Source organism: Gracilinanus agilis, chromosome 2, assembly GCF_016433145.1.
Source record: "Gracilinanus agilis isolate LMUSP501 chromosome 2, AgileGrace, whole genome shotgun sequence".
NCBI lineage: Eukaryota > Metazoa > Chordata > Mammalia > Didelphimorphia > Didelphidae > Gracilinanus > Gracilinanus agilis.
The window spans coordinates 600815697-600838237 of record NC_058131.1 but is presented as its reverse complement, the minus strand read 5'-3'; the positions used below and the strand labels follow the sequence as shown (position 1 = coordinate 600838237).

Genomic DNA, 22541 nt, shown 5'->3' with positions numbered 1-22541 from the left:
ATTACCTCTTAATGCTCTCTTCCTCTCCTTCTTATAATAGTATTTGTCCCCTCCCCATCCCATGCCCTCTTTTTGTGTAATAGATTATCCTATTTTTCTTATTCTCTCAAGTTTCTCCTGGTGTCCCCCTCCATTCACCCTCCTCTTTCCCACCCCCCATATCATCTTAGACCATTTAGCACTCCTCCCTCTCCCCATAAATCATTCTTCCGACCACTATAATAGTGAATACTTAATAGTGAATGGAGTTCACTACAGAGAATTATACATAGCATTTCTACACGTAGGAATACAGATAATTAGATTTTACTGAGGCCCTTAAAAAGGCAAATTTAAAAAATTATGAATTTTCTTTCTTTCTCCTCTGTTTCTTATTTACCTTTTCATGTTTCTCTCAATTTTTGTGGTTGGATATCAAACTTTCCATTTAGCCCTCATCTTTTCTGTGCAAATACTTGGAAATCTTCAATTTTGTTGAATGCCCATACTTTCCCATGGAAGTATATAGTCAATTTTGATGGGTAGTTGATCCGTGGTTGCAGGCCCAGCTCTCTTGCCTTTCTGAATATCATATTCCAAGCTTTTCGGTCTTTTAGCGTGGAGGCTGCCAGATCCTGTGTGATCCTGATTGGTGCTCCTTGATATTTGAATTGTTTCTTTCTGGCTTCTTGTAAGATTTTTTCTTTTGCTTGGAAACTCTTGAATTTGGCAATTATATTTCTGTGTGTTTTCTTATCTGGATCGAATGTCGAGGGTGATCTATGGATCCTTTCAATGTCTATATTGCCCTCTTGTTGTAGGACTTCAGGGCAATTTTGCTGAATAATTTCTTTTAGTATGGAGTCCAAATTTCTATTAATTTCTCCCTTTTCAGGGAGACTGATGATTCTCAAATTGTCTCCTCTAGACCGGTTTTCTTGGTCTGTCACTTTCTCATTGAGATATTTCATGTTTCCTTCTATTTTTTCAGTCTTTTGGCTTTGTTTTATTTGTTCTTGTTGTCTTGAGAGATCATTAGCTTCTAATTGCTCAATTCTAGCCTTTAAGGACTGGTTTTCGGCTATAATCTTTTGGTTTTCCTTTTCAATCTGGTCATTTCTGGTCTTCAGTTGACTTGCCTCACTTTCCAATTGCGAGATTCTGCCTTTTAGACTGTTATTTTCTTGCCTGATTTCCTTTTGAGCTATTTCCCATTTCTCTGACCAAATCTTTTCCAACTTTCTCATCATCTCAGTTTTGAACATTTCAAGAGCTTGTGACCAGTTTTGATTATCTTGGGATGGTTCGGATGTGATTGCTTGTTTTTTCTCCTCTTCTGATTGCTCGGTCGTCTGGATTTTCTCCATGTAAAAGTTGTCGAGTGTTAAAGATTTCTTCTTCTTGTTGTTAATCTTTCTCTCTTTCTTCTGGACTTCTTGGATCTGGGTAGCCATTGTTAGCCCAGCAGCTTCTCAGCTTTATCCTCGGGCTCAGGGTCTGTCTGCGGTCTTTTGGCTCCTGAGGTCTAAGGTCTGGTTTTTTCCAAGGTCAAGCCCCCTGGTGGACCCTCTTGCTTGATCCTCTTCAGGGGGCTCCTTTACAAGTCTCAGGGCGCTGCTTCCACAGTCGTATACCTGTCTGCACTGGTTCCCCACTCAGGGTTTCTGAGCCTTCGCTCCTGCCTGTGTCTGCCTCCACCCACGTTTCCACCCGCGCCTGCGCTTTGCGTCCATGCTCAGAGTCCATGTGCGTTCCTCAGCTTTTTGGGGTCCTAAATCTTGCTGCTCTCAGGAACAGGCCCCGGAGCTGCCAATGACTTGATGGGTGCCCCAAACTTGCTCTATTTCTTTTGACCTGGCTTCAGCGCTGCAGGTGGTGTGTGTGTGTGGGGGGAGAGGAGGGGTGGTTGCTCAGCCCGAGATTTAGTGAGAGCTGTTTCACCCCTTTATAGCATGGAAATGCCTTGATTCCACATACCTTCTAAGCTGCACCCTGTTGTGGGGTCCCTCCGTTCGACTGGGTTTTTCTTTAATTTGAAAGCTCTTCAATTTCGCTATTATATTTCTGGGTGTTGACTTTTCTCCTCCATTAGACTGTGAGCTCCTGGCTAGCAGGGATTCTCTTTTGCCTTTCTTTCTAAAGTTGGCTGGAAATAGTCTTTTGTTGACTTTGGGCTTAATCTTCTCCATATGCACTGAGAATAATTGCCTATCTGCTGGGCCTTCTTGACAATACCCCCAGAAAACACACAGGTGGTCTAGAGAGAGATCCTTTCTAACCCAATCTCCACATTGCTCCATATCCAGATCAAAGACTTTCAGTGGTTCCCCATTGTCTATCAGACAAAATAAATGCATCTTAGCTTTACATTTAAGGCAAAATCTGGCTCTCATCTGCTTTTCTAACATCATTTCATGGCACTCCCACTAACATCCTTTACACTCTAGCCAAGCTAGACTCCATTTCTATTCCTAATTTTGTCCTACCTTCTTTGTATAGGTACATTATACTTTCTCCTTTTCAAAGTCCATCTCAGGCGCTGCCTCCTAAAGAATGCGCTCCCCCTTGCCCCAATTTTCTCAGTGGAAAGGTCTGCTCTTTGAGGCTCTCAAACCACTCTATTTGATCTCTCCAATTTACCTTTACTTTAATATGCACATGTTCCATCCACCTACTCCAAGGAAACTCTTGAGGGAAAGACTTATATCATCTTTTCTCTTTGACTCCATGATACCCCAGTCCATGTCTGGCACAGACATATCAAGTGTTTAATAAATGCTGGTTGAGATGAATCATTTCCTATATTACTTCCTGTCTGAATTTCTAAGCCATGGAAGAAAATTCAAAATCTTGCCTACACAAAGTTTCTAGAAACTATGAAAGCTCTTGTTATTTTTCTTCTCCAACTCACCTGGGATTCTGCTCTGGGTCTGTCAAAGGCAGAAACTTTCTAAATAAAACATCGAAGATTGCTGCCTGTTGCTCCAATTGGATATCTCTGATCATGTGATTTTGCCCAGAGCCTAACCCATAAATATCTTCTATCTTTTGAAAGACTTCCACTGGGCTTTTAAATGGAGTACCTGTGTTGAAGAAGACAATAATTATTTATACCCTCCAACTTTATTTATAGTTTGAGAACCAGTTTGCCTTTATCTACAAATGTAGTCTCTTTTTTCTCTTACTCTCCCCTCTTTCACCCTTCTCTTTTTCTTTCTTCCTGGCTTTCTAATACCTCTTCCAACACTTCCTAGTTTCCTCCTGAACCTACCTTTTACTCAAATCTTAAAAACTCAGATACACTCAACTATCTGCCTGTCTCTCTAGTACTCTTTAGTTCTCTGTCCTTTAGAATACAAACAGCAATTTTTCTATATTTTTGCATCCCTACTACCTTCATTTACTCCAATCTGTAGCTGAACTATTTAATAAAGCAGAGAGAATAGAGCTCAAGATACCTGGTTAGAGACAGTAGTAGTTTATTGCTACTTATAGAACAGAAGGCAAATAATAGTAAAATTTCACATTCCTTCTTTCTTTATATTCATCTTTCTTTTCTCTCTTTACTCTCAATCTTTATACTGCAATACCAGAAATTAAGAGACTATTCATTTTCTTTTTGGTTCTATATCTTTAATACAAATAGACTATAATAACGTGGAAGGAACTAATAGCTCTAAGTTGAATGGCCCTTACCTGTAACTGGTTTGGGCGGTTTAAGTTTCAATATTTGAATTGGACTGCTGAACTTAATGTCTGCTTTGAGAAGATAATTTTCCTGCATGAGAGAATTATAGAGCTTTACAGCAGAAGGCAGCAATCTCAAGAATTATAAGGCATAGGGACATGTGACCCATCTCACCAGCCTGATATAGAAAAGATCCTAAAGGAAAGCTTACATTTTGAAAATTCACCTGGGACTGTACTGAGATATCCTGTCAGACACAGCAAAGGATATTTAGGGTTTGAACCTACATTCTGTTTTAGTTACTCAGGCTCAAATTCCTTTTCATATGACTCTTCTCACTGATGGAGACTGATACCTCAATGCCTATGTGAGGGATAAAGTTAACAAGAGCTTGGGAGAGGACAGATATGAGTGCTTCTGTCTTTAGGCTTTAAGAGAGGATATATGTATTTCTAGGCTCTCTTCAGGGAGAGGTCTTCAGAGGGAAAGAATGACTTAAGAAGTCAATATATAGAGAAGCAGGTGCCTTGGTCATGTCCCTATTCTCAGCTTAATCATAAGAGAGCATAAGCAGAAGAGTCCTCAATCTCACCCAAAAGGAAATTCACCAATGTTTTAAGAAAATTTAACTAGCCCGTAGTCCTTTCTTTGATACTCCAAGATTAACTCTAGATTTTAAAAAGGATCAGTTTTTATATTAAGAATTAAGTTGCAATTTACTCTTAAGAATATAGACAAAGCCTATTGTTTATCTGTAAACAACCTCTTAATTTAAGATAGTGGATTGAGGAAAGAGGAGTGGTAGAGAAGAGTGGGCATATACACTTCGAAGTCATTCTAAAAGTCTCAACTCCTGGCATCTCATCCAAAAGACCATTGTCCCTTGCCCCTTGTGACTCCTTGGCATCCAAAGACTTGCCTCTTGCCCCAGAGTGAGGTCACAGTCCTCCAATCAGAGGGACTTTGGAAAGGGACATTATAAAGAGCATAAAATGGAGTATGGAAAGGAAGTGAAGGACTTTTTTCTCCCTGGGAACCTGGAGGGAGGTGTATTTGCCTCTCAGCCTGGCCCCTGGAAGAGGCTTGCTAAAGGAATGGCCAGTCACAGGGGGCTAGAGGCCTTTTTTTCCCTCTGGCCCATTTTTTATTATTTAACAAGTACTTAAAAACTAAAATACAGTCTCTGTTGAATTTTAATCTTAGTCTCTAGTGTGGCAAGTTAAGAATAGAGACATAATTGAGGTGCTGGCTCCTCTACATGTTGGCTTCTTCCAGAATCTTTTTCTCCTTTCAGAGACTTTTACCTGAAGAAAGCTTGGAATTGAATGAACAAAGAATAAATTCGATACTACGGGTAAATCCTCAAATAAATCTCTAAAAAATACACCCCAGGATTTGGAAATTTTCCTTAAAGATTTTTTTCTTACTATTTCTGAAAGATCTTGAGACACACTGATTTTCTGCAAAACAAAACAAAACAAAACAAAACAGAAATGAGTTCACTTTTAACATACCATCAATCACTCTGTCCCTTCTAATTTCCCAAGAGGGCCCACTGTGATAGTCTTAGATGCTAAGTATAATCACTCAACAAACATTTTCTGAATACAACTTTCCTAGTCACAGACATCTACAGGTAGCAGTTCTTTGATCCCACTTCTTTTGAGCTAGTAGCATTTCCCTTGAATAGCAGATGACTAACTTAATGATAATTCAGAAATTTATACCTGAATTCAAAACTCAGAACAATATCATATTACCATTCTAATAAACTTTACCTCAAATAGAAAGTTTCCCTAATAGTAAGTTAGAACTAGATACAATTATTATAGTTTTTCTCATGTTGTTGCAATAATAGTTAACAATAAAACATTTTCTAGGCCTTTTGAAAAACAAAAAACATGTATTGTATACCACCACATGCACAGCAAGATACTAGAGGCTATGAAGATACACAAAGTTATATGGTAGAGTTCCTGGCCTCTGGAAGATTATTACAATCTAGTTGCAAAGAAAAGACATGAAAGAGTGAGATAATAATAAAAGGTAGTATATGATTAAATATCATAAGAGCAGTTGTTGTTCAGTTATTTCAGTTGTATCCAAGTCTTTGTGACCCCACTTGGAGTTTTCTTGGTAAAGATACTGAAATGGTTTATCTTTTCTTACTCCAGCTCATTTTACAGATGAAGAGCCTGAGGTAAACAGGGTTGAGTGACTTGCCCAGAGTCACACAGCTAGTTAAGAGTCTGAGTTTGCATTTGAACTCCGGTCTTCTTGACTCTAGGCCTGGTGCTCTAACCATTGTGCCACCAGGCTGCCCATAGGAGTAGTATGAAGGGAAAATATTGTAGGAGTTCAGAGGAGAAAGAAATCACAGAATGGAGTGGTTAGGGAGGTCATGGAGTGGTCATAAAGAAAATGAGATTTGAACTGGGTCCTGAATAGATAGAATTTTGAATAGGTGGTAGAAAAAATAAACAGGGCACTATAGGATGTGGAAAGTGGGAGGAAAGAAGCATGAGAGCATGAGTAAAGACTCAAAGGCAAGAATAAGTATGGTGCCCAGGAGACAGTGAGGAGAACATCTTGGCTGGAAGAGAGGGTTGCTATTGTTAAATACTAGGAAAGGGCACTGTGGTCAGATTTTGATTGGCCCTGAATTCCAAACTAAGCAATTTGGACTTTAACCCATTGGTACTAGGAAGCTGCTAAATTTTTTTGAAGAGAGAAAAACTATTAGGAATTTTAATCTAGTAGTACCAGATAAGATGAATTGGAAGCAAGGGAGATTAGAGAAGAGAAAACTAGTTATCTTTGTGATTAATAAGTATTTCAATAAGGTTGTAGATTTCTTTTAAAGCTGTTTATCTAGATTTAAAAGGCTACCATTGGGATAAACCTTGGCTAGTGATGTCTCAGCAAACAGTGAATAAGCCTTTATTCCAGAGTTGTATTCCTACCTGTATAATAAATCAACCAATACCTATTGAGTACCTATTATTTACAAGTCCCTATTGTAGGACCTGGGAGAAAGATAAAGAAGCACAAACTATAGCTACTACACTAAAAGATGTTATGATCTAGTTAGGGAGAAATGAGCCATACACCTAAAGAGCTAACTAACAATAAAAGCAGTATATGCTAAATTCCAAATTAATGGTACAGAAAATAAATCCTTTAGGTGTTCAGAAGAAGGAGAGTGATTTTTGTCACAGAGTCACATTAGAGAGGTAGTGGAGTTTACTGAGTGACAGTGTCGGGTGAGACCAACACTTAAGGAAAATCATTTTGGAAGGTATGGGGAAGATAGTTCAGACTAGGAAGGCACTTGAGGCAGAAAGACAATTAGGGAGCAATTGCTAAAGTCCAGTCAAGTGGTGGCAAGGGCCTGACCTACAGTAGTACCTGTGTGAATAGGGACAAGGTACTCATGTGAAATAAGCTGTGGAGGTAGAAACAAGATTGGGCAAATGATTGAGAATATAGGGTGAGTGAGAGTAAGAAGTCGCTAAAATTTTGAACCTAGGAACCTGGGGAAATGGTGGTACCCTCAATAGAAATGGGGAAGTTCAGAAGAGGGTGTGGGTTTGGGGGTAAAAATGAATAAGTTCTCAGGGCAGCTAGGTGCTCAGTGGATAGAGTGCCAGGCCTGGAGATGGGGGGGGGGTCCTGGGTTCATATCTGGCCTCAGATACTTCCTAGCTGTGTGACCCTGTGCAAGTCACTGAACCCCCATTGCCTAGTCCTTACCACACCTCAGCCTTGGAACTGATATCTAGTATCATTTCTGAGACAAGGTAAGGGTTTTTAAAAAAATGGACAAGTTCTTTTTTCTATATCATGTAAGATGTCAAGGAACATCCAGTTTGAAATGCCAATAGGCAATTTGTGATATGGAATGGAGCTCAGGAGAGAATGGGGTTACATATGTAAATCTAAAATGTCTGAGTAGAAATGATGATTAAACCCAGAAGGGGTCATGAAGAGAAAAGATCTAAGAAATCAAGAATTAGTTGATCCAGAATATAACAGGGGAAAAGACTTTGAAAAGGGCCTAAGAGTAAAGTGAGAGAAAAATAACAGGTAAGCTTAGGGACAAACCCCAGGAGAACACCAGCTACATTGGCAAGTAAGACAGGTGCAAAAAGAGAAGTTTTAACCAGAATCCACAGAGGAGTGAGAACCTGGAATCAAAACAGAAAGAAAGTTTGTAGTAAAAGGGGCACTTGGGGGCAGCTAGGTGATTCAGTGGTTGAGAGCCAGGCCTAGAGATGGAGGTCCTGGATTCAAATCTGCCCTCAGACACTTCCTAGCTGTGTGACCCTGGGCAAGACACCTAACCCCTACTGCCTAGCCTTTACCATTGTTTTGCCTTGGAATCAAGATACAGTATTGATTCTAAATGAAGGTAAGGGTTTAAAAAGTGGGGGGGCACTAGATAATGAGTCAAATAACCTGGATTTGGTGAACCCCAATTCTGCTACTGTGACCTTTGGGTCTGTTTCTTTGTCTATAAAATGAGGGGGTTGAACTAGATGGCCTCTATAGGACATTTCAGCTATAAAACCATAACCTTATTGTTGATATTCTAATTATATGAGACTAGATATGCTTTACCTCAATATATATTTTTTCCCTTGCAATTTTATTTTACGATAATAAAATCTAATGCTGTATTTGAACCACTTGTGTGTGTTAAATCATTGTAGACTTTGGTGAAAGAAAGGATAAGATCTAGGGATTTTGAAAAGAACTTCCTCTCTTTTTACCTATGATTGGTAGAGCTAACCTGAGAAATGCAGTACCAGAACAAAGTGTTTTCCTCTGACTTGTCATATAAAACAAGTCAGTGTGTGTGTGTATTATTTTTCTAGTGGACTCTAAACTTCTTGAGAACAGAAATCATATATTATGCCCCCTTACATAACCCCATAGCAATTAGCACAGTCAGAGATAAAAGTAGGGAGTAGGCTTGTAATTTCATTGGTAAAGGGAACTCTCTTTACTAAAGCAGGTAGGTGTCTTCTTTACAACTTATAGTGCTAGAGAACTGCCTAGAGCACTAAATGGTTGCAATTTGCACAATGTCACCTAGCTAGCATGGGCCAGAGACAGGCCTTGAACCCAGTTCTTTCTAGATTTGGACTGGTTCTTTATTCACATCATATCCATACATCCCATTGTCTTTAAGAGGAAATCAATAAATATCAATCAATGACAATTAAATTTTTGAAAAATGTTCTTATTTTAGACTTTAAAAATCCCACCTAACAATAAAAAGTTGTTATGTATTGAGGATTTATCAAATGAAAACACTGACTTTAATGTCAAATTTCAGCTAGAGAAATAAAATTAAGAGAGCCAGACTGGAAAGTACCCAGTTGGGTATGGACTTATGTTTCTTCCTTTTCTTGTACTCTAGCATTCAGCCTAGAATGTGGTGAGGATCTGGGGGGTGCAGATATAAATCTAGAGAGAAACATACAGATTGAAAATGAAAAGTTTTCTTACTAGATGCATATGGCTAGGTTTCTTCTTTGATTGAGATGAATGGGGTTGCTCCACCTCCTTACTCCAGTTTTCCTTGGGTAATCGATATACTTCTAGCCAAATAGACCCAGCTCCTGAATTGGGAAATCAATTATTAAGCAACTTCAAATAGGCAAAATGTCTTTTGTAAAATAGTCTGCTTTCTCAGAACTTTTGGCAAGAGGATATTTATATCTTGGTAAGATAAAGATGATGCAATCACTGAAGCAACGCAAGCTGTGACCCCTGAAGGGATTTTTCTCCTGAGGGGAAAAACACTTTAATAAGGCCCTTTAGAATTGGATACTCAACCATATAACTCAACAGTCATCACACCAAACTATTGCAGGCTAGAAAGATTAAGAATAGTTGTATGAGGAAATGAAGTTGTATAGGACATCCAAATCCCTCATACTTGAACAGTGGAAATTTTGTTCAACCAGTCTTGGTGTAGACCCTCAATGTTTTATGTGTTCCAAGCTAGTATAGTTCCTAAATCTCCCTTTAATACTTAACTATAATATATGGGGGAGGGGAAATAATCATGAAATTCCTAAGAGTTCCCCTAAGCCCCTTTATGAAATTGAAGCATGTAAGAAGCAGGTAATGGAGACCATGAAGTGTAAAGGTACAAAATAAGTGTTAAGAAATTCAACCCTTTATGAAGTATAAAGAAATCTCTTCATTAACATGTATAGGGCTCTAGGCATTGGCTAGAAGAAGGATCAGACTCTAATAGTTCTCCATTATCTCTGGAAACAAAAAGATAGTACTCTACCATTTAAAACTCTTCACAAACTGGCCTCTTCCTACCAATAAAATCTATTAAATCCTCTTATACTTTCTCCTTTCTATATATGCTATAGTTTAGCCACACTGGCTATTCCTCACACACTTCATCTCTTTCATTTGCACAGATAATTTTGCAAAGTGATTTGCAAACCCTAAATTGCAAAGTAAATAGTAGCTATAATGGTGGTGGTGGTGACTATGATGATGATTGTAATGACATGGAATCCAGAGACCCCAAACTTGTGGCTTAGTGAGATCTGATGAACCCCAAGTTTTAGAAATAGCTTGTAGGCTGGAGACTCCCAAAGCTTGTGCTTAGTGTTCCTGGAGAATCCACCCTGAAGGGAATCTCAGGCTAGCAGTTGCAGACTGAATAATGGACCCTAGGGTAAATGCCCCCTTTTGTCTTAGGTAGTCTTCCTCTTTGTATCAAAGACCCTTTCCCAGGAAGGTACACCTGGGCAGGGACCATCCTTTAGTATCCATTGTGTAAGCAGCCCCTTCCCTTACACCCTAGTCTCTGGCTAGGATTCCTTTCCCCAAGCTTGATTGTATATTATCAGTATAATGTCAATCATCTTTCCTAGCCCCAAGATCTTCCCAAATGGTATATAAGTTCCTCAATTTTTTTTTTTGTTCCTTGGAGTCGACATCTAGCATGGTGTCACTCCCAGGGCGTCAGGGAGCAGAGCAAAGCAGAGTTCACTCAGCATAAGGCACAGCTCTGCATAAGAGGCTTAATCAGCCCTGTTACCCCTTTCCCTTGATTAAAGAGTGGCTTTATGACTATTTAATAGTTCTGTGTTTTTTCTAAGTTAATAGTAAGTTTCTTGATAGCAAGGACTATTTCACTTTTATCACTCTATCCTCAGCACTTAGTGTAATATCAGAGACATAGCAGATACTCACCAAATGCTTATTGATTGGTTGATTGATACCAGAGAAGATAAGTGACAATAGAAGTTTGCTACACTGGGGGAGGGGCAGGGTTTGAAAACAAAGTGACTACATCTAATCCGTCCTATTGTGGAAACAAAGATTTTCACCTTCCTGATGGAAAGTTATATCAGAGCTGGCTGCTGCTCTTATATGGGATGGGATCTCATTTGAATGTTCCCTAAGGAGAAAAAAAAATAGCTGAAAGAGATGGCAGATCTGCACACTTTAATAACAGTCCTTGTCTGTCTTGCCTTGGAAAAGTATGGCCATAAAATCCCCGCCAGGAGAAACTTTCAAATTCAAACATGGAGTCTGCTTGTTAATATCTTCCTGAAAAAAAAAAAAAGGAAGCTTAGCTCAAGAGGAAAATATATTTCATTGTATTCTCTGGTCATCAGAGAAAACAAGTCACTTAAACATGTCATTCATATTAAAGAATTTTTCACAAAAAGCATTTGCTGAAAGAAGCAATAAGGGATATCAATCTAGGGATTATTTTTTTCTTCTGTGTTTCTACTCCCACAGTTCTTTTTCTGGATGTGGATAGTGTTCTTTCTCCTAAGTCCCTCAGAATTGTCCTGGATCATTGCATTGCTCCTAGTAGAGAAGTCCATTACAATCAATTGTGCCACAGTGTATCAGTCTCTGTGTACAATGTTCTCCTGGCTCTGTTCCTTTCATTCTGCATCAATTCCTGGAGGTCATTCCAACTCACATGGAATTCCTCCAGTTCATTATTCCTTTCAGGACAATAGTATTCCATCACCAATACACACCACAGTTTGTTCAGCCATTCCCAAAATGAAGAGCATCCCCTCGTTTTTCAATTTTTTGCCACCACAAAGAGCTATAAATATTTTTGTACAAGTCTTTTCCCTTATCTCTTTGGGGGTATAAATAGGGATTATTTTAAAATTAATTAATTAATGATATTTTTTCATGATTCCATTCATGTTCTCTCCTTCTCCTCTTCTGGAGCTGACAAGCAATTCCACTGGGTTATATATATATTATTACTCAAAACCCATTTCCATGTTATTCATATTTATAATAGAGTAATCTCAATCTAGGGATTATATAAAAATATTTATCAGAGCTATTAGGGAATAGAACAATAGCATATGTTATTTTTATGTTCAAAACCTTTGGCATTTTCCTTAATTTTCCAAATTCTCCTAATGGTTTAGGAAGACTTTACATCATCTGATGCCCTGGAAGGCTAGTAGATGTATAGACAGCCAGTGTAGATTCTAGGTAACACTAAAAATAAAGTAATTTTGCTAATTAGTAGCATATAGATTGAGTGTAATTCTACTTAGTTCTCTGCAACTTTACTCAATATCAGGCATCAAAATTTTTACAAGCAAAGTTTCTGTTAAAAAAGATTGAGTCTAGCCCTACTATGAGTTTCTCTGCAAGTCTGCATTAAGGCATCAGAATCCTTATAAGACAAATTTCTAAGGGAAAAAAAAATCACATATTTCCTTTGGCCCTAAGGTCACTTTGGAGCAAGACTTTTTTTTTTTTTTTTGAACAGTTGGGTCAGTAAGAAGATTTTCTCTCACTCCCTACCTGGGGATAGTATGTACTCTCGGATTAATGTAGAAAGCATTGTTAATTCAGGGATGGGGTCTTAATGGGATAGCAGAGAAGAATGGCTCTCTTTGGTAATACAAGCCCATCTTTCCTCTGAAGTATATTGGATAGATAGTACCTAAGTCATCCTCTTTACTGTTCGAATCTAAGAAAAGCAATGGAAAGGCCTTCAAAGATTCCTCTGGGACAGTGATGGGCAAACTTTTTAGAAGAGGGGGCCAAAGGAAAGGAAATGCTTATCTGTCATTGTTGTTTCTAAGGCAACTCTTTCAAAGTTTCATTGTATTGTATCCTACTCATTGTATTCATCAGATTAGGAATAATGTCTTGTGGAATATTTCAGGGGACTGCATCTGGCCTGTGGGCTATAGTTTGCCCTTCACTGCTCTGGGAGATGTAAAGAAATATCACCAGATTCAGTACATTGGATAGTAGCCCTTAATTTACACAGAAAATCCCTTCCTAAAAGATTCACTGGACATCCTGGCATATAAACAAACGTGTGTTCCACAGAGAAGGGTCCAAGAGTTACCATTTTTGGTTGTAATTTAGCTACTTTCTGAGTTATGCCTGCAGCACCAACCACATCCTTTGTACCAACAGCTCTACAGTTCTCAGGAAAACTTTGCAAAACTGACTTTCTTGTTCCTGTATCTACAAGAAGGTCATAAATCTGGTCTCCAATAGTAACAGACACATATATATGGTTCTGTGCTATTGAGAGGTTGGAAAGTTCCCAACACAGGAGCTAAAACAGTAATATCAGAACATAGCTCAACTATTTCCTGTCCATCCAAGTTAACATTGTCTTGAATTACAGAATTTTCCCAGGATTTTGCACCTTTGGTCCTTTTCACCTCTATTCTGGTATCATTGTTCTTATTTACAATCAAATGGTCCTTAAATCACAATTTCCATTATTCTCCATAATTACACAATCACTAGAATTTCCAACACCATTTACAATACAATTCTTCTTTTTGTCACAATTTACAATACTAATTAAATTATTATCAACACCAAGTAAATTATTATCAATCTTAGCCAAATTATTACAAACACTCATTAAATCACTACTAAACTATGGGTAAATTACTATTAACATTAGGTAAATTACCAATAACACCATTTAATTTAGTTAATTTAACACTAACACCACTTAAATTATTACTAATTCTCTTTACCATTTACATTGATTAAATTATTATTGATTCCATTTAAATTACCATTAAACTTTATTATATCATTACCATTATTAATTAAATTACTATTAACACCAATTAAATCATTATTAACACCAAGTGCACCATTACCATTATTCACAATTACATTATCATTATCTTTAACACATACAATTTCATCAATATTCACTTGATTCCCAATCAACTTGATCAATTACTTCTGAACTTTGGGCACACCTTCATAATGAAGATGTCCCTTCATTCAGGTTACCTTGATTACCATTTCCTTGGACAACCTGGCTGTACTTCGGTTGTTCTCCAGTTCTTATATAATCCTGCATTGTTGCCATATTGGGAGCTACCTTGACAATAAGCATTCTGACACTGAAAGCTATTTTGTGCATTAAATCCATAATTATTATTGCCATTATTCAAACTGTTCCATCTATAATCATAATAACCATTATTATTATACTGATTGTATCTATTATTAAATCTTTGTCTGTTAAATTGCCCTCTAAATCTACATTCTTTCACTAGATGTCCAACCCGGTCACACAAAAAACACATTCTTGGCCTTTGGTAACTTGTATTCACCGATGTATTACTCTTATAACTTGTGTTCTTTCTCTCTGAAGCTCTGAGAGCAGCTACTGTTTTGATGTTATCTATTTCCTTTTCCTTGGTCTTAGTATTTGCCTCTCTTAGGTTGTTTTCGAAGATTTTCAATTATCAGATCTTTTTCATCATTGGTCTTATCTTTCTCCTGGCAAAGACATATGTAGCCTTTTGTTTAAGTTCCTACAAGCTAAAGAGTTACCAATCGGACAATTTTCACTGGAAAAATTTCCTTACTTGGGGAACAGAATTCTTAACAAAAAGGCATTTGATATGTTCTGTGGTGGTATCCTCTAATATATGCAGGCCTAAATAAACTCCCATTGCTTCAATAATTTGGTCAAGAAACGTAACAGGTGTTTCTTGTCTGTCTCTTGTCTAAGTTCTCAAACTTAGACCACGCATTTGGGTGTCTTGAGTTGTTCTCCAACACCTTTAGAAACGATTTTCTAGCCCCCTTTAACATTTGGTAGATAGGTACCTAATTCAAATTCAGTTCTTCCCAATTCTCTGGCCGTGGTGTTGGGCCCTGAGTGTTCCTAGTCTCCTCAATGAACTTTTGCCGGTCATGTTTGGACATCAACTCTCCTAGGATAAACCAAAAAATCTGCAAAATCTGGGTCATAGGTCTTAATAAATGACTGCAAGATTTTTACAAATTTCCCGGGGTCATCATAGAATTTGGGAGCTTTTCTTTTGATTGCCTTCACATCCTCTGCCCTGAAATGGGTGTGCTGCTTCACATGGAATACACTGTCGTCTCATACCACTGGGAGGTTTCGAAGCGGAAATAAATTAATTGGGATGTCACTATTACTCTGGGCTTTTAGTTCTTTTTCTGTCCTAGTGTCCTCAGAAACCTTAATATCATTATCTATTTTTGTGTTATTTGAATGCTATGCACAACCGAAGCCAGTGTCAGGAAATCTATTTTGTTTTATATACACTTCCATATTATCCATTTTTATTTGTAACAATCTCATCATCAATTTTATTTCTGATTCCTTACACCACCAGTTAATTATTATCTTAATAGTATACAACATATACTTCAATAACAATCTCAATCTGTACGTCATGTAACAAAAGAGTAGCACTGGTATATGTGCCATCATATCTAGTAAAGTTATTTCCCATGTAGGTCTACTTGTTTTAAAATCTAACAACTTAACATATTTAGGTATACCACAAAATACCATGTAAGGGATAAAGTAAAACATCCTCCACATATAATAAACACAGAGATTTCCTCCATAATAGTTGTTACTAATATTGGAGTTCCACTAATAGTGCTATTATAATAGTAATAAGTCACAGTCGATTGGCTTATACTCTGGGTTTACAACAAGATTTTAACAATAACAATCACAAAACAAAGAAACAAGGAAGAAAAAACAACCAACCAGCAAAGATAAGCACTGAAAAAAGATTAAAAGCCCTCAGGAAAAAGTTTTAAATGTCCAGGAACCTTGTGAGAGCCTTATGCTACTTCTCAAAGAGCCCAGTAGTAAAGCAGTCTTTCCTGATTGGCTTAGAATGTTGAAGCCTCAGTCAACCACTGGGAGGGTGGAATAGAATTTTGGGGATCAGTCTGTCTTTAGCCTCTGACTTGAACAGTTCTCCCTACTGAGTTAGTTTAACTATCCAAACTACTTTTCTCCCCCAAGCCATCTGAGGTTTCGATCTGAAGTGGGTAAATAAACACAAATACACACACAGGGGTTTTTTTGGGAGGAAAGGAATGAAGTAAGAATGAAGGGTGAAGATGTATAACTATCTTAAATACAAAAGGGGCTAGCCATGACAATGTGAGTAAGTGGCAGTCCAACTGCCACTTAGACTAAATCAGCCAAGGATATCTTCTACAGGGAAAGACATAACAGAAATAAAAAACACTTTTTAATGACTTTAAAAGGTAAGGGCAGTAGAGAGAGGTCACCCTAACCTAGTTTTCTAAGGACAAACTCAGGAACTGGGAGTTGGGTCAGGATCTACACTATTTTAATCCAAATGACTTAACCAAACTAAGGTCTAAACTAAACTAAATCTCTAACTAGAATAAGAGAGGGCTGGAGAGGTGGGATTCTCACTACACTTGTCCACAGTGCTCCAAGATGTCACAGATGTCACAGGAAACAAGGATCAAGTTTTATCCACAGCCAGTTAATCCTCAAAAATCTCTAGGGAGTAAGGTAGATAAATCTGCTGTCCACCAACAGATATCCAAGACCTTTCTCTACCTAGGCCACGATAGTTGATTGAAGTATCTTTCTTCTCAGTGATATTCCACTCTGTCAGATCCTTGGATATTTGGCAAAGTTGGACCACACAGCTAAAACCTCCTTCCTTCAGCTTGGCCAAATCATACTACTCCTGTCTCAGCCTTAACCAGAGTCTCTCAAGGAAGAACTTCCCTTCTCTTCATTCCATGGTTGGAATTCTCAGGTCTTTAGAGACAGCCTGGGTGTTATCTTACCTTAAATATCTAATTTCCTAATTTCCTCATTACATCTCCTAGCCCAAAACATTTTCACAATATTCCAATATAGTCTTTCTGTAAGTGACAAAAATGGAAGACTCACCACATCATTCATGGCTTTTATTAGGAAAATAATTTCTTTGTAAAAATAAAAGACACGAGCAACACCTGAAATAGAAAACAAGTCATCATAAGAAACAAAGCAGGCTAGTCAAGAAGTCTGGTTTCCTAATTGTGTGGTTGAATTCCTGCCCCAATTTTACATTGAATAATCTCAACTAATTATTCCTGCACACTAATTTTTTTGTCTTCCCTGATAATTGTTTGATGTCCATCCAAAGCTTTTGTTCCAAGCCTTCAAAGTTCTCTCCTCAAGCTTCCTAGAACACTTGTTTAAATATAGATGCCCAAACTTAAACTGAGGGAGAAAAGCAGACCCTAATGTAGCCAATACGATTCAAGCAATACAGAGAATATACACATCCCTATCAGAAGATAGGTTGCCTTTTGATCAGTGTAGATCTATAGGCATCTTTGGAATGAACCAAAAAACCCCCAGAAAGAGTAAGTACCTATTTCATCCACAGTAGTCACAAATATTTCATTCCCTATTTCTGTAGCTGAGATGGACATGATCCCATATTTGACCATTTCCCAATTACGGACCAATGAATACTCATCATCCAATACACTGAAGACCTTGAATCCATTGGATGATGCAATAAACACATAGTGTTTAGAGACGGCAATGGAGGATGGTTCACCCCAAGACTGTAAAGACAAATCAGAACATAACATATGATCAACAGTTACCATTGTTCTTATGCTTAGGTCTAGATATCTTCTGTAACAGGAGCTGCTTTCCAAGGAGAGAAAAATCTTCACGAATATAATATGTTTTTCTCCCTCAATCCCCTCACATTACTAATTCTAATCTTTAAGAATCAACAATAGTTTGTTTTATGAAAGCACTCTTTTAGCTCTACAGAGTTCAACTACATAGCTGGGGATAAATGAAGAAAGAAGCCTTCCTCCCTCAACTTCCTGTCTTTTTCACAGAACTTGGGGGAAAAAATGCTAACCTGTGTTGCATTCCTATTGGTTAAAATACTTTCCTATATGTCTTTAACAGGTGATTTAAGAATGACTCAGTGGTTAAAGAGTCAGACCTGGAGAAGAGACAGGAGGTTCTGGGTTCAAATCTGTTTTCAGACAATTCCTAGCTATATGACACTGAGCAAGTCACTTACTGTCTCAATTGCCTACCACTTGTCTCTCTTCTGCCTTAGAACCAATACTTAGTATCACTTCTAAGATACAAGGTAAGGGTTAATAAAAAGAAAAAGAAAACAGTAATTTTTAAATGTATCAAAAGGCTTTAGGGATAATTCCTTTCAGGAAAAAATTCTCAGAAAGATGTTTTCAGGCATTAGCAAGGAAATATAGAGATATTAACCATGAGGAAAGGGGGAAGGCATTTTACATAGTACCCATTATGTGGCAGGCACCATACTACATACTTTTTCAAATATTATTTCATTTAATTGTCACAACTACCCTATAAGATAGATTTTTTTATAGATGGGGAAAATAAGGCAGGCAGAAGTTAAATGACTTGCCTAGAGTCAAACAGCTAGTAAATATCTGAGGCTGGATTTGAAACCAGGTCTTCTTGACTCCAGGCTTAATGTTCTATCCATAGTAAGCCCAGTAAGAACTATAGGTTCCTACTATGTTGACCAAATTATGTGCAGATTTCAAATCAAGAAGTTAAAATGAAAAGCAAACATTTATTTCTAATGCTCTAATGAGTATGTTTTATCAGTAGAGAAGAGACTCAGATAGGCTCTAACACATTGGAAAGACCACGATTATTGCTACTAAATACCTCAAGGAAGCTGGCAAAGGGTGGATAACAATCAAAGGGAGGTCAGAGCAATCTAGAGGTTTGGCCTATACTGAGTGAACAAGGTTGGGGGTCAGTAGGGCAAAGTGATCCTCAAGAGCCCTCTCGTTTGAAGCTAATGTCAACCTACCTTCTTGGCCTTACTTCACACTTCTCCACATTCTAGCCAGATTGTTCTCCTTCATCCTGCCCTCTCCTACTTTGCCTTTCTGGCAAATTCTCTTTACCTAAAATGAATTCCATCTACCCCACTGCCTATGAAATCCTTCTTTTTCTTTAAGATCCAATTTAGGGGCAGTTAGGTAGCACAGTAGATAGAGAGCCAGGTCTGGAGTTGGGAGGACCTGGGTTCAAAATTGGCCTCAAACACTTCTTAGCTGTATGACCCTGATCAAGTAGCTTAACCCTGATTGTCTAGCCCTTGCTGCTCTTCAGTCTTAGAACTGATCCTAGGACAGTGTAATGCATTACAACAGAAAGTAAGAATTAAAAAAAAATATATAGCTCAGTACTACTTCCTTTGGGAAGCCTTTCCTGATTCACCCTGGCTCAAACAATCCCTCTCCCCCTAATATTTTATCTTTGTATTTGACCTCTCATCTATTTATGCTGTAATTTACATTTTAGCTATTTGGGTAGATATTTTATCCCCTGTACCAAATTAAGCCTTTTGAAGGCAGGGACTATGATTTTTTATTTTCTTTTTGTATCCTTAAGGCTAGCATAGTGTCCTTCACCCAGTAGGTGTTAATAAACATTTATTGAATCAAATCACTGAATATCACAGACTAGGCTTATGATTCCACTGGTATTAGGAACTCCCCAGAGAGGAATTCTCTTTACCAATACAGGTCCAGGTTATCTTTTCATCAATATAGAGCATCAGAGGGTAAGCGATTTGCCCAGAGATCACATAATCAGCATGTTTTTTAAAGTCATCTTGTCTCCACGGCTAGCTCTCTAACCAATACATGACGCTCATCACAAAGAGACTAACAAAAATATATTTTTAATACTTTCACCAAAGATATAAGAGGAAACATTTGCTTTCTACCATAGTAGGAAAATGTATCCCTGAAACCAGATTCATTTTCCTCTCTCCTTTTCACACTAATCACAAGTCAGTGGGCAAGAACCTCAACTCTTTCCAAGTTATATTTATTTACTGGTATATTAAACTTAATATAATATTTAGGCAGCTAGGTGTTGCAGTATATAGTCTGTTAGACCTAGAGTCAGGAAGACCTGAGTTCAAATTCAACCTCAGGCATTTACTAGTTATATGATTTTGGTTAAGTCACTTGATCTCTTCCTGCCTCATTTCCTTCATTTGAAAAATGAGATAAAAATAGCATCTACTCCCCAGAGTTGTTGTAAGAATAAAATGTAATTATATTTTAAAATTGTTTTGCAAATCTTAAAGTGCTATATGAATGCTATTATTAAATGTTGTGGTAGCTATTGTACTAGCCAAATTTCAATGAATTCATATATACCTTGATTTCTTGAGTTGGTAAATAGACAGTTGGCTTACTCTTAATAATTGTAATTGCCCTTGTTGCTTCTCTCTCCTCAATGGTTTCCCATGTCCGGTCAAACAATAGGTTTATCAGATTACTGATCATCCGAAAAGGCTGAGGTAGGGAATCAAGAATTTGATCTGGATCCTTTAAGAAATAGTCTCCATCTTCATCCTTAATCCAATCCTGTTCTTCATAAGGGGGGATCTCCAGGGGTCCTTTCCGGATATATACTGGCATCTTGATCTTACTGGTTTACCTGTTGCCTTCAAAATGAATTTTCTTTGGATATATAATGGTAGAAAGTGATAGTTTCTTCACAAGCTTCTGCAAAGTTTTGAATTGTTGTTGAAGGAATGAGACACTTTAAAAGAAATAAAAAGTAGCTTAGTAAGGATAAGACAATATAAATAAGCTATTCCCTTTGGAAACCTGAACTTTGATTATTTCAGGCTCCTTTTCTTGTTCATCAAATAAATTCCCCACAGTCAGTTATGATGTCAGTTGAGAAATTCTCTACTGATACTCAAGAGTCTGCTGATATTTATCATTAAATTACTGAAGACATTTTAGGTATCAATCAGGAAGTATTTCCTTTTAAACCCAACAGAATATATGACTTTAAAGAATGACTCTGGTTTTTGCATGTCACAGAAATTATTCTTATTACTAAATTATTTTTAGGGTTACTTCAACTCTTAACAGTCTATGATTCATCACTCTAATTGCCCTGAATCCTGGAATATCATAAAACTTGCTTGATTAAAGCCATATATCCATTTAAAAGAATTTATTCAAACATTTACAATGTAAAAATAAAGAAAATTAAAATTCATATTGTGAAAGTTACAAAACACAGTTAGACAAGCAGCCCTTTGAGTTAGTTCATATATCTTGGGCAGTTACTGTGGGCAGACAATGATCTTGGACCAGATCTAAAACAGATGATAAGAATGAGATGGATTGAATTAAAAATACTGAAGATTATGCCCAGGAATCCCACACAACTCACTGTTATATTTTTAATATATGTTACAAAGAAACCCAGATTTGCACTGGTAGATGAAATTCTTCACAAGAAACTTATACTAAAGATGAAATCACAAGTTAATTTAAAAAAAAGAAAAAACAAAAACAAAACTTTCAGGAAAGTGACAAGGCTACAAACAATGGAGCATTACAATCTCAGAAGAAATAACAATTGAAACTGACCCAAAAGGCAATAGATTCTTGGTAGGTGAAAGTATGATGCAGACTATTACTCTCAATGACTTACCTTCAGACATGTAGGACTAGACAAGAGGGAGAGGGAGAGGGAGAAGGAAAAGGAGAAGGAGAGGGAGGAAGAGAAAGAGATATAAGGTTGACAGTCTGAGTGCTGAACTGATATCCACAAAATATGAAAAGAAGCAGAGGTTTTATATGGATCCTCTATAAAAGGAATAAAATAGATAAGAATCACATAAGGCAGGTAATCCTGGAATGAAGGCACAATGAGAGGATTCCTAGACATAGCTCTCCCCTCACCAAACCAAATAACACAAATAAATTGTCCCACAATTAAAAAAAATGCAGTAATGACAAGAAGAAAAGTGAAAGAACATGTCAAATGTACTTTTTAAAAATGTTAACTATTATTATTGTATTTTTCCCATTGCATACTGAAACAAAATTTAACATTTGTTTTCTGACATTTTGCTATACAAATTCTCTCCCTCTCCAAGGTGGCAAGCAATATAATATATATTATACTTGTGCTATCATATAAGACATATTTCCATACACAATGTAATTCCTGACACTGAGTCTGTCTTTCCTGCTGCTCCTGTCCTTAGCTTCTCCCTATTTTCATAATTCTCTCAGTGACCCAGGGCAAACCTATGTCCCTTTAGATAGGGCAGTTTTAAACACTTAACTTTTGGAATTAATTTCTTAGAAGTATTCAAAGAGAATCCTATTGCCAAGATGAGTTGGGATGCATGAATAAATAAGACCAGTCCTGAGATAGGAGAAGAAAGGGGGATGGCTATGGAATAGTCTGAAGCCTTGGGACCAAGAAAGTGATGAAGAAAGAAGACTGATGTACCAACATTAATTATGCATAGAGTAGTAGTATTTAGACTTTTAAAAGCTACATCATATCAATAAATTCAGCAATTGTATAATAATATGTTAAGCTAGTATCAGGTTGGGAGCTAATTTGGATAAATTCATTATAACTTTAGGGGAGGGAAGGGGAAGGATAGAGAGTTTATAAGTCATTTAAGTTTTGCAGAAAGAAGACAGTCCTTTAACTCAAAGAGATCACTTT

The 22541-nt window shown here is 37.3% G+C and overlaps 1 protein-coding gene across 1 annotated transcript in view; it reads right to left on the bottom strand.

The window, feature by feature from the left end:
- WDR93 (WD repeat domain 93) overlaps positions 1-22541 on the bottom strand; it is a 71168-nt gene that overhangs the window by 46044 nt on the left and 2583 nt on the right. The window contains exons 2-9 of the mRNA XM_044662492.1: positions 20207-20594; positions 17377-17575; positions 16908-16972; positions 11182-11260; positions 9182-9294; positions 5095-5127; positions 3676-3757; positions 2891-3062 (exon numbers count right to left, since the gene is read on the bottom strand). Coding sequence (XP_044518427.1) covers positions 2891-3062; positions 3676-3757; positions 5095-5127; positions 9182-9294; positions 11182-11260; positions 16908-16972; positions 17377-17575; positions 20207-20470 — 1007 coding nt within the window. The 5' untranslated portion in view covers positions 20471-20594. The remainder of the gene's footprint in view (positions 1-2890; positions 3063-3675; positions 3758-5094; positions 5128-9181; positions 9295-11181; positions 11261-16907; positions 16973-17376; positions 17576-20206; positions 20595-22541) is intronic.